General features: G+C 40.7%; 1 protein-coding gene across 1 annotated transcript in view; it reads left to right on the top strand.

The window, feature by feature from the left end:
• The window catches only part of cpne4a (copine IVa), a 149,276-nt gene that overhangs the window by 77,416 nt on the left and 58,603 nt on the right, over positions 1 to 13,257 (top strand). The window contains exons 5-7 of the mRNA XM_037534248.1: positions 2,270 to 2,344; positions 6,553 to 6,636; positions 8,380 to 8,469. Of these exons, the coding sequence (XP_037390145.1) occupies positions 2,270 to 2,344; positions 6,553 to 6,636; positions 8,380 to 8,469 (249 nt within the window). The remainder of the gene's footprint in view (positions 1 to 2,269; positions 2,345 to 6,552; positions 6,637 to 8,379; positions 8,470 to 13,257) is intronic.

Raw genomic sequence — 13,257 nt, 5'->3', positions numbered from 1 at the left:
GCCTCTCCTGCAGGACTGATGTTCAAAGCTGGTCTGAACCTGCTCTTACACACACAGGATTACCAACGATTTTGCAAGCATGATGATTCGGTTAAATAGAAATTAATTTATAAACAGTGAATCACTGCACTTTCTTTAACTTCAGCAAGAAGAGGCTTCTCTAAATGATTATTGAAAACTGAATGGTGAAAAACAGCCTTAAGGGGCCCATATTGTGGTCGTCAGGGGTCCCATGTTGGCTAGCTTGTTGGTCTAATAGTTCTGAAAATGCTCTTTTCTAGATTGGTACACCAGGGGTCATAACCCACATGTTAAGAAGAGCCATTGTGTCATTTTTGGGAGCCACAATATTTTAGGTCAATTTTACCATCTTGGCTGTAAATATGTCTCAGTATGTACTAATGTAATATTATACAACATTTAGTTCCGGCCACGCAAGCTGATTGGTTGAGAAACGTTCTAACTGTGCTGTTATTTCACTGTGCTGAGACGCTGTTGCTAAGCAACGACTTTGACAGCTGTAGGAGACGCTCAAGCCATTTGAATGTTTTTACTTTGCCGCAAACAGAAAATGGATTTAAGATCACAGTTAACTGGCAGCCGATTTGGTCAGATTCTGAAGATGAGACTACGCTAAATTCCCAAACTGTCATCACCACTGAGCAGCTTTTCCGTCGGCAGCTGAGACAGAAGAACAGCTAAACAACCTGGAATCAGCCAGAAATCAACCATATACCATTCACCAAACTAAATGGGTTGTAAGATGCTTTACAGACTGGCTGGAACAGAGAAAAAAACTGAGCTAAACTTGATATTGAGGCAGTTTTATGGCTCAGTCTGTATTTCAAAAGGTGAGGCTTACAGCAGACTGTGCAGCGAGTGGGCGGAGCTTGTTACTCTAACGCAGCAACAAGCTGCTTGCTAAGGAACTGTAATTTGGCGGAAGGAACTGCGTACATTAAAACATTAATTAAATAAACATAATTAAAACATTAACATTAAATTCCACATTTACAGCCCAGTTGATTTATTTCTTACTTTATTTAGCTTTTGTATAAAAGCAATAGAACACTCGAGGTTGTGTGTTATCATGAATATTATGATTATGATTGTTGATTGTTATTTCGTGATAACACACTCCCTCTCGTCTTCTGTAAGTATAGGCTAACAAGCTTTAGCTCAGCTATAGCCACAGTTCTCGCATCTCTGTCAGGAAACGTTTCCTCAAAAGTAGAACAGTGTCTTGTAAAATGTCTCTCAAAGTTTGATTTTTTATGAGGCTGAAGTGAATTCTCACTCACCAGCTTCTTGTTCCAGCATGTTCTAACAGTTTTGACAATAAATGGCCTTAAATGCTGGAGTTAATGTAGAACTGCTCATTTACCTTTTAACCCTGAAGATCAGCACAGAATGTGATAGCAACACAGACAACAGTCTCATCCAGCTAGAATCTAACGAAACGGCAAAGAGAGAGTTTTAAGATGAACTTCAATAACTTGTAGATTGATGGAGTAATTTGTGTTTATAATCACTCCAGCTGGTTTCCTGATACGCTTAATCTGCAACGAGAAAATGACAAACACTAAAAAGTGACAAAGTCAGTTTCTCATTCACCAGCTTGTCGTTCTCTCCAGTTCCGCTTTAAATGGTGCAGTAGTTACATTCTGGCACCTCAGGCAACATTTAAAGCGTAACAGGACAATTAGAACAAGAGGCTGGAGAATGAGAAGTGACTTCAGCCTCAGAAAAAGTTGAACGTTGAGACATTTTAAAAGAAGCTGTTCTACTTTTGAGGAAAAGTTTCCTGCCAGAGATGCGAGAAACGCGGCTATAGCTCAGCTGAAGCTTAAAGCAGAGCAAAGTACGTCTGTGGTTTCATTCGATTTTCTTTAGCCTTTACTAGCACATTAGCACATACTGAGACATATTTACAGCCAATGTGGTGAAATGGACATAAATTGTTGTGGCTCCCAAAGTGGAAAGGACAAAATGGCTGTTCTTAACATTTGGGTTGCTGACCCCTGGCCCACTGCAAAGACCCTGCTGAGAACCCCTGTATTCTGCGTGAAATCTGAACCCAACCCAAGCCTGACACTCATTTGAGAAATGATGCCCTGAGTAGACATAAGCAGTCTATCTCATTTTTTAAATAAACGTCATGCTCTGAAATCTCTGTCCTGGTTGTCTTGTTGGCTGGAGAGTGAATGCCATCATTGCTGGCCGTAACTCGGCCGTTCTGCTGAACCCTGTGCTGCTGGTTTCTGTGCAGATCACTGCTGAGGAGCTGACAGGGAACGATGACTATGTGGAGCTGTCCTTCAGTGCCAGGAAACTGGACGATAAGGTGAGTTTGGCTGCCTTGTTATTCTGACCCCGTGTGATGCTCTGCCAGCTGTAAACACGTCCGTCAGAAACCACAGAATTGAGTTTATTACTGAATAACCACACGGTGAGGGGAGAGTGTGTGGTGATGTAGGCGGACAGTTAGCACCAGGCTAATTGATGCGGTATAAGCTTCTGTTACTTGTTAGCTGCATTAGCCTCGTAGCTCCAGAGCTAAAACTAAAGACCCGAACTTCAGACACTAAACAGGTTTTGGCTGATTGTCGATGTTTGGGAAAAGTGTTTGGGGGGTTGATTTTTGATCAATCTGTCACATTAATCATGTGTTTATTGAGTTTTATATTATGTTATGATGTTCACATTAACATTCATACAAGAGGGAGGGGAGAGATAGAGACACAGAAAGAGAGGAGAGAGGGAAAAGAAAGAAAGAGAGGGGGAGGAAAGAGAAAGAGGGAGGGGAAGGGAGATAAAGAAAGAGGGGGAGAGAGACAGAGAGGGAGAGTAAAAAAAGAACTGGAAAAAGAGAAAGAGAGGGGAAAGAAATAGAGGGGGGAGAGATGTAAAGAGTAAGAGGGAAAAGAAACAGGGGAGAGAGAGAAAGAGAGGGGAGATAAAGAAAGAGAGGGTGGAGAGAGAAAGAGAGGAGATGGAGAGGGACAGAGACGGAATTAAAAAAAGAAATAACTGGAAAGAGACAGAGAGAGAGGGGGAGGACATAGAGGGAAAATACAAAGAGAAATGGAGGTGAGAGAAAGAAACAGGACAGAGAGAGAGAGAGAGAGATAGAGGGGAGGGAGCGAGAGAGAGAAAGAGGCAAAGGATATAGAGAGAAAGAGAGAGAGAGAGATTATTGGCACAGGGATGAGAATGACAGACAAGAGGAATAAAAAAGTACAGCAAGGAAGAGAGAGAGGGGAAGAGAGATAAAGAAAGAGAAAGAAAGGGGACAAAGATAAAGGGAGAGAGGAAGAGTGAAGAGAAAGAGAGCTAGAATAAGAGAGACAGAGAGAGAGGGGAATGGGAGAGAGTCAGAGAGAGATTGGCACAGGGATGAGAATGACAGATAAAAGAAGACAAGAGGAATAAAAGAAGAGAAAAGAACAGAGAGAGAGAGAGAGAGAGAGAGAGAGAGGTGTTCCTCAGGGAGACTCTATCAGCTCTCATCAGATGGATAATTATGAGAGACTGAAATTAATAAGGAGGATTAATAGCAGCATAACAAACACTCAGCAGCAGATCCATCTCACAGCCAGCGCCTCACAGGCCACATCACCTCCTCTCCTCCTCCTCCTCCTCCTCCTCCTCTTTTCATTTTCTCTCACTTCTTTTCTTCTCTTGCCCAGACTTAAGCCTCTCACAGTCAGAGTAATTAAAACTCATTCAATTAAAGCACCCACATCCTCTCTCCCCCCCCGCTCTCTCTCTCTCTCTTCCTCTCTCTCTCTCTCTGACACTCTTTCTTCTCTCTCTCTCTCCCTCTGTCTTTCTAACACTCTTTCTTATCTCGTTCTTACACTTTTCTCTCTCACTAACGCTCTTTCTTATCTCACTCTTTCTAACTCTTTCTTCTCTTTCTAACACTTTTATCCCTGTCTCTTTCTAACACTCGCTCTTTCTTCTTCTATCTCTAACTCTTCTCTCTCTCTCGCTCTCTCTCTCTCACTATTGAAGTCTTGTGTGTTAACTGTCTGTGTTGCTGCTCTGTGTAAACTGCTCCTCCTGTTTAGTATACAGATTATTTCTGAATCATTATTCTGAACTGACCCTAAATAACGGAATCCTGGTGAGACGTGGTGTTTGGTGATTCTCTGAATGGTCAGTGCTGAGTGGTGCTGAGTGGACTGGGTGATTACAGCCCTGCGGGTTTAGTCTCAGTGTGAACATGCAGCTCTGATGTGTTCAGCGCTGTTTGAGTAGAGACTCGTCCCAGCAGGACTGCCAAGCTCCAGCTCAAACCTGCAGTCATTAAAAAAAACATTAAGCTAAACTCTAGTACTGGAATATCCAAAAAAACGACATTTCTGATAAAAGGATCTTGAAAGAGAAGGAATTTTTAAAAATATTTTGATATCTGTCTGGATATTCCCCACCGTTCTGCATTATTGATTAGTATCAGGGCCGATATTTCAGTTAAACCGGTGTAGCGGGGCCTAAAAACAGTGCTTTATGACGCTCTTCTGTGGTATTAATTGTGTAAAACAAATAGACAAATGAGGGAATTTGACCCAATTTTAATAAAAAAAGAAACATAATGCAGTATATTTCTGTAGATCTGTGTTTGCATTCATTAACACACATTAGATTAACACACATTAATACACTACTGTTGTCAGTCACTCTGGAGCTAACATGTTTGGACATTTTGGGACGTATTTGTTTCTTTATCTCACATCATGGAGATAAAGATATTAAATTATGAGACCTGAGTTTACCCCCCCAAAAATAAGTGCAGTGCTAGCTAACGCAGGTGTATACTGTATCATGTATTTTGGTACATATGAGTAGAAAATTGTAGTACACTAGGTGTCCTAAAGTATGTAGACTCTAGAGATTCTTGAGGGGTGTTAATTAGGGGCATAGCCATGGGTAGGCCTGATCAGAGGCCTGCTCAATGAAATGGTGGAAATTAATAAAAAATAATTTAATCAGAGCCCTGTCATTGTTTTATGGCCATTCAAAATCATTATACCTTTTCCCCTCAGCCCTCCAATCACTGCTTAGCAACTGTTGCTATCCGCCATTGCATCAAGCCTTCAGTACTTTGTCAGCTCCCGTCGTGTTTGTAAGTAGCGTTAGGACTCCAAGCTCCTCCAGCAACGAGACTGGACAATGAGCAGCTGTGGCCATAGATTGATATGTTTATCTCCATACGAGACGTTACACTAATGCTATCCAGAGTGACCTCGACTTCTTCAGATGTTCAGCTACACAGCAAACATAAGTTACTATAGGCTAACATACACCTCAGCAATGATATAACAGTAAGAGTTTATGAGAGTGATTTTGCATGTAAAATGCAAACCTAAAGTTGGAGAAATATCAGCTGATCGCTGATCTTATGTTTGGGCGGAAAATGGGCTGAAACTGATGCATAGCTGATCTCTGGCTTTTACAGTAATCAGTATGGACTGAGAAGAGAGAAAAAGAGCAGAGACGGAGAGAGGTGAAGGAAAATCTATGTGGAACTATTACCTAATTTAGTAGCTCTCAACATGCATTTTCAGCGGCCTTTTCAGAAAACATTTTGCCATCATGGCAATACTTCAGTGTACCATGTTTAGGTTGCTGTGTCAGTTTTCCTCGTCTTTGTACGTCTCAGCTGTCAGATTTCAACTTAATACTCATGTCGTCTTTATCAAAAGTTGAGTGCTTTCTTAATACTGAACGCTGCTGTTGGTTAGTGAAGAGAATTGTTGGTCAGGTTTATGTGAATCGAGCTTTCTGATTGATGTGACTTGACAGTCTTGGTAATGTTTTGTATCAGGGCGGACGTGTTTGGAAATAGAGTAATGATGACTGCTTGGAAATGATGTCTATTAAGTTGGCCCACCTACTTTTTCTCAGGTCTGCACAAAAATTCATTTCTGCCTACGCCACTGATGTTAATAGTGAGTTTGTGCTGCAGTAACAGCCTCTACTCTTCTGAGAAAGGCTGTACGCTAGATGTTGGAACATTGCTGCAAGGATCTGATTGAGCATTACTGAGGTCAGGTACTGATGTTGGATGGTCCGTTCTGGTCACTCAAACTCATCCCAAAGAAGGAGCTCCATCACTCCAGAGAACACAGTTCCACTACTCCACAGCCCGATGCTGGGGAGCTTAATAACCTCTAGCCCATGCTTGGCATTGGACATGGGGACCTTAGGCTCATGTGAGGCTTTTCTAGAGCGTATTATTCTATTGGTCAGTGTTTTTCTGTGGAGATTATACAAGCTGAATGCCTGAATGTCAGCTCTGGATGACATTAGAATGACTGTCCGGACACTTTTGGATGGTGGATGTCCAGACCATGTGCCTTACCATGTGCCTCACCATGGAGGGTCTGGCTGAACACAATGGTTTTCAAGCCGCATGTCCATGACGCCGCTGGTTTGCTTTGAACAATAAAATATAGTCAATTAAACCAAGGAAAACTTTTTGTAACTGTAAGTATTTTTAATGTATTTGAATTAAACATGTTTCTTGTATGTTTATGTTCCCTACAGGACTTTTTCAGCAAGTCAGATCCATTTTTAGAAATCTACAGAGTGAATGACGACGGCACCCAGCAACTTGTGTACAGAACAGAGGTGAGAGATCTCACGTTCACAGTCTGGTCTCAGAATAGTACACCGCCAGTGGGGATTCCTCATTGATGATCTGTTTCAGGGATTTATTTTTCAGGTAGAGGCTGATTGGAGTGCTTAATTACACTGTGTATGGAGAAATGCTGCTTAAAAACCTCTCGTCTTAAGCAAGGCTTCATCTGTAGTTTGATAACTGTGCATTTTAATCCAGGATTAAGTCTAAACCATGTCTGCAGTGTTGGACTGTGGTCTGTAAATTTGTGCATATGGGCATTCGTACATCCTACGGTCATAGCTTTGCTGGATCAGACACAGATATGCAGCTGGAGTCATTCGGAGTGGTTTGGTGTGAAATGCTCTGTTCTAGAGAAACTTGCCGAGAATTGTTCAGAGTGGTGTTGATAGGAACCAGACATCCACCTCTAAAAGCTGCTCACAGAAAGTTCCTACATGAAATGGTTGTACTGAATACACTGCCTGATGTCCAAGACGTAGTTTTACCATACTTTCTAAAGGTTTAAAAAAATATTGGGATTCCACTAGTGGTGGACAGTAATGAAGTAAATGTAATTCGTTACTGTACTTAAGTAGTTTCTTTGTGTATCTTTACTGAAGTTTTTCCATTTTGGGCGACTTTTTACTTTCACTCCACTACATTTCAGAGTCTAATATCTGACTTTTTTACTCCGCTACATTTTGAGAAATCTGTCGTTCCTTTTGGTTTCTGTGTGTATAAAAACATAACGTCAAAACGAAAGAAGCGCAAAGCAAGAACACCAATCAGGGCACAGCGGTCACTTTGTTCTGAGCTTGTTTTGACCTGTTGGTCAAACCGACCCAGTGCAAGCACACAGTTCAACGTCAGTGCAGCAGCATAAAATTTTGGCAGAGTCTGTTCAACATAAATGATGAACTAACCTAACTTTGTGTAAATAGAGCACAATATAGAAATATGTCCACATATGCAGTCGTGACTGACGCGGCTTTTTTCTGAATTTCTACAAACACCGTTTCATTTTATAGTAAATTAGTTTGGGCTGGTTTATGTTTATGAACAGAGGCCTCAGATCAACATAGTAAAGGAGCTCATTTGTGATCCTGAATTTTAAGCAAGTTTTTATTAAACTTAAACTTGTAACTAAGTTGTAAATAAATATTAAACTGAAACTTTGCTTGTGTGTAAAAGTGATTTCAGAGCCACTCGGTTCTCCCTGATGGAAACTGTTTACCTTCAGTGTTTTGTGCTTATGATCATTTTGATAGACGTCAGCGTCACTAATTAATGACGTTCTATTAAAAGACTGGTTTACCAAGAGAGACACTGGAGTATTTTCACCTAAAACGAGTTCATGAAGCAAGTCTTGTTATAAAAATGCTAATAGGACATTAGAGCCATAATTAGAGAAGGTAAATACTTTAGTACTTTTACTCAAGTGGAGATCTAAATGGAGGAACTTCTACTTTTACTGGAGTAATATTTTACCTTGGGGATCTCTACTTTAACTCAAGTACATGGTTTGTGTACTTCGTCCTCCACTGGATTCCACTTTATTATAAATGTATGTTGAGTTGTTGTAACAGCATCACATTCCTCAACGTCTTTTTTCTTATTCTAACATCTAAAGAGATGTTAATGTTTAAGGCAAGATTTCCAAGAAACCCAGACCTCAATATCAGCTGGATTTACAAATGAATCATCAGTGAACAAATGAACTAATCATCAGTGCCCTCTGTTTCTGACCACAGACTGTGATGAACAACCTGAACCCAGTGTGGAAAACCTTCAAAACCTCCCTGAACTGTCTCTGCAGCGGAGACCACGAGAGGATACTGAAGGTGAGAGAGTGCACAACACTCACTGATTATTTATGTGAGAGCGTACAAAAGCTTTGTTGATGTGACTCATGTTTGACATTATAGTTGTTGTCCTGCAGTCATGTGGTATAACCACCTCATTACGAATGTCCAGTACACTGGACCTTATTTTTTCCCCAGGTACTTTAGCTCTGTAGAAGCAGGCTTGTAACCACACTCACTTTGATGTGTTTCTGCTGAACTCACGGCCTCCAAGACCAAATGAAAGAGTTTCTGAAGGATCCTGTCTTTACAGCGCTGCTGGACAGCTTGTGAATGCTTTATCATTTCGTGGATTTCTACAAAAATGCAACCTAAAATTTTAAGTAATACTTTACTTGAAGGGTGTTTACATAACACATTCATAACATCTTACATAATCACTTCATAACATCTTCATGAATGTTTAAGTCAACATTTAAGGCATACATTTTACTTGATATTAATATAGACTACTATGTCATTTTACTGAGAGACATTTTTCTAAATATAAGTCCTCATTTTTTTAACATTATTATATTTTTAATGTTCTTTTCAGTGAAACGCCTCATTGCTGGAAGGCCAAAATTAAAAATACCTTGTTTTATCCCTTATGACATGAAATGCTTTGACACTTTTGCACGTTTTGCATAACTTTCAACTTCTTTTTTACTGTTCTTTTTTCTTAAGCATTTGTATTTTGCAATTTAATATTCTTTAATCTGCATTGTTGAGGAAAACCTTATTTATCTGAAGTTTAACCTCTTGGAGTTAAATATTAGCACTAGTAAGTGATGTCCTTACTTTTGATATTGGAGAAACTACAAGTAGAATTGTGCATTGGTTATTCCATTTAATTGACACTCTTTGAGGTTAAATGTTGCAGTGCTATCCCGAGGACTGATAAATATCTGTTTGGTCTTTACCTCAAAGTGATGGAAGCTCATCAGACTGAAATGCATGTTATCTGGATCTTTAAATTGCAATGCAAAGTAGTCACTTATGCCACTTAGTCACTTCATGTGGCTGTCCAGTAGCTACAGGGAATGAATGAGTATTATGGCCTGTAAAATGGTTTCATGCAGTAAGTCTATACTGCTACACAAAGATTCAGACTAACGATTGTTGCATATTTATTATTTATTTACTGTTGATATAGTAAAATGGCTCGTAAAGCAACAAATGGTATATAAAACAAATAATTAATGTAAACATTATTGTCAAAGCACTTAATGACCAAATTAATAAATTGAGGTCTTTTTTTTATTTTGCCTGTCCAAAAATTAGGTATTTTACTCAAAACTTTTTCAAAATGAAAATGGGGACTTTTATTTTAAAATCTAAATCTCAGTAATATTACATACTAGTCCATATTAATATCATGTAAAACATGTATACTTTATAAATGTTGATTGAAACATTGAAAGATTCATGAACATGTTATGAAGTGACTATGTAAGATGTTATGAATGTGCTGTGTAGACACCCTTAAAGTGTTACCAAATTTTATCAGATCTTCATTTAACTCATAACAATAGATAAAGAGAACTTTGACTAACCATTCTTTGTAGACTAATTGGTGTTTTAGGGTTGTTGTCTTTCTGAGGGACCCATCTTCTGTTGAGCTTCAGTTCACAGATGGATGGTCTAAAATTCTCCTGTAGAATTTCTTGACACAGTGCAGAATTCATAGCTCCATCAAATATGGCCAGCTGTGCAAATCCAGTAGCAGCAAAACAGACCCAAACTGTGATACTACCACCACCATGTTTCACAGATGGGATGAGGTTCTTATGCTGGAATGGAGTGATTGGTTTTGCCAAACAGCTCATTTAAGCCATGAAAATCTACTTTTTGCCTTAGATTTTTTTTGCCTGAGAGTAGTGGTTTTATAGTGATTTTATAGTGGCCTAATATTCTTGTTCAGTGCCTGATGGTGGACATGTTTATTAATCAAGCTTAACAGAGCCCTTAACACTTAACAGAGCCCTTAACACTGAACCTATGTTTCAGTATTGTTATTTCTGATGCACAGAAACCTTATTTCTGTCTGCATCACTGGGTGAGCAAAGGTGTTTACTAGTGTTGTGTTTACTGTACTCTGTGTGGTTGTTTGTAAACAGCACTCCTGAACAGCCACAGTCCATTCAGCAGAGCTGTGCTGCGTAGGAGCCGACATAGTGACAGTGTTGTTTGTGAGCTGTTAGCAGACTGATAAAGGAAAGCTGCTCTCCTTTCACACCTCTCTCTCTCTCTCTCTCTCTCTCTCTCTCTCTCTCTCTCTCTCTCTCTCTCCCCCCTTGCTTGATCAGAGCACTGCTGTGTTGTCGCACTGAGCACAGTGGGAATCTCCCAATCAGCACATTCCACTGGACATGCAGACACTCAGCTTCTCACAGCGCACCTTTACTTTAGACTGAGTGATAGACAGAGAGATAGACAGATGGATAAACAGACAGACAGAAAGATAGAGTCCAACAGACAGACAGAATCTAACACTGATAGATAGATAAACGTACAGATATATAGACAGATAGATATATGGACACAGACAGACAGACGTACAGATAAATAGACAGACAGATAGATAGACAGACAACAGATATATAAGCACATATAGACAGTCAGATAGATACACGTACAGATACATAGACAGATAGACAGGCCAATAGATAGACAGTCAGACTGATAGCTGTACAGATAGATAAACAGACAGAGTCTCACAGACAGACAGAATCTAACACAGACAGACGGACCGATATATAGAGAGACAGACAGACTGATAGTCAGATTGATAGACCAATGTACAGATACAAAGACATATAGATATATAGATTTGACAGACAGACAGACAGACAGATAGACAGACAACAGGTATATAAACACAGAAATACAGTCAGATGGATAGATGGACAGATGATTAGACCAATAAATAGATGGACAGAGAGACAGCTTTATTTATCCAGCGTTCTGGATAAGCATGTCAGCGTGTGATCGTTTAGGGGAGATCAGACAAGATGTTCTCCCTCCTCTTCATCCTCCTCTTCCTGCTCTCTGCTGGCTTCTCCAAACTCTGCTGAAAGGCTCCATGTAAAAGCCTCTTTTGAGCTCCGTGGTGCTTCCCATGTTTTTTAATAGAACTTCTTTATGAAGGAGTGAACAGGAACAGCCTTTGAAATATAATCATAAATAGCTGAGACACTCACCGCCACTCTGGATTTGCTGCTGTTTGTCAGGGCATGTTGGGTTGCCATAGCCCCGGCTTATTAAACCTAAACCCTTCCACCTACCCGCCCCCTCTCCATCTGAGCTGCTCTGTCAGACACGGTTACCAGGGCGACTGGCTCACAGGAGCCTAGCTGAAGTCCTGAAGGTCTAGCAGAAGCTCTGTGGAGGTCCGAGGCCTTTCGCTAAGTAAGAGCAATTGTGGGTGAGGAGAGCCTCGCTGGTGTGTGAAGACCTGACTGTTCACCTTCCACAGAGCTGAATTGAGATGGCAGGTCATTTCCCATCAGTGCACGGACGAGCTTAAAAGGGGATTTTCTCTAAATTATTTTCCTCGCTTGTTCTCGCTCCCACATTTGTGCTGAAATGAATGTGGTGGGTGTGAAGCCCTTCCTGTCCCTCTCTCTTTCGCTTGCCGGTGGATTCACCATCTCACATTCGGCCCACTCGTGACTGAGCCGGGATTGATGCTGATTAACGCTCGGCTGGCTTAGAGCTGTTCCCTTCCTGCAGGGGCGTAATAGTTTGTTTAGAACTGAGGGCCGGAAACAGTGAGGTGTCTTCGGAAGCATTCTCTTCAGTTTCTTTACTGGGACTGCAGTGGACACATTAGGCATTAGGCATTTTTTCATTTTTTCCACTGCTCAGAAACTTTTGCCTCTTTTCCTCTGCAAGGCTAAATGATTCTGAGCACGGATAGTGACCGTTTCAGTGACCTTTCCTCATGGACGTGGTTCAACACAGACAGCCAATTTAGCTAGGGCCACAGAACCGTTCTGTGACATTGGCTCTATGTTTATCTCGGTATTGTCCCATGGCATCCTGCTGCATTATTTCAGGCTTGAAAACAATCACAGCAGCTCAGGTTGTTCATGCAGACGCCAAAAAAACAAAAGCAGTGCATGATTTTAAACCCACCATTCAATAAACATCAAAGCTTTGTTCTAACACCAATTTCTAATTATTAAACAGTGCTGATAACCAGGAGCGAGTAACTCGTTAGTGTCAGCATCTCTGCTCACCACAGAACATGTTCGATTCTGACCGACAAAAGCTTTACTGACACAAATTTAGATGATAATGACTCAACTCTGAGGAATTAAAGTCGACCGGCTGATGTTAGAGGGACAGAAAGCCAAAATTAAACCAGTTCTGGAGTTTGGAGCTGGAACCTTCTGGTTAGCTTGATTAGTTCCTCTCTCCTAGCTTACTTAGCATAGCTGAAGACATCCAAACACCCCAGCGCAGGTTCGCATCGACTAACTGATGCTCTGATATCACAGATATAGGTAATAAAAACTTCTAGTGAACCGATCAATAAAAACACCAGTTTAGAGGATAAAGACTTGTATCTGAGCACAAATCTGAATGACTGGTGTTGAAGTGACAAAGAAAAAGACTTGAGCTGAACCCTGTCGGGCCACACTAATGCTAATGTAACTAATTATCCAGCCACAGGTGAAACTCATCGCAGTAAAGTCTGTTTCAACACGAAGGCAAGGAGTGAGTCCTGAGCTGCAAGCTGGGGACAGTGACGAGGAGGCAGAGCAGCGAGCTCTCGTTTCC

This window comes from Pygocentrus nattereri, chromosome 24 (assembly GCF_015220715.1).
Source record: "Pygocentrus nattereri isolate fPygNat1 chromosome 24, fPygNat1.pri, whole genome shotgun sequence".
NCBI lineage: Eukaryota > Metazoa > Chordata > Actinopteri > Characiformes > Serrasalmidae > Pygocentrus > Pygocentrus nattereri.
The sequence above is the reverse complement of the archived record's forward strand: the minus strand, read 5'-3'. Positions and strand labels throughout refer to the sequence as shown.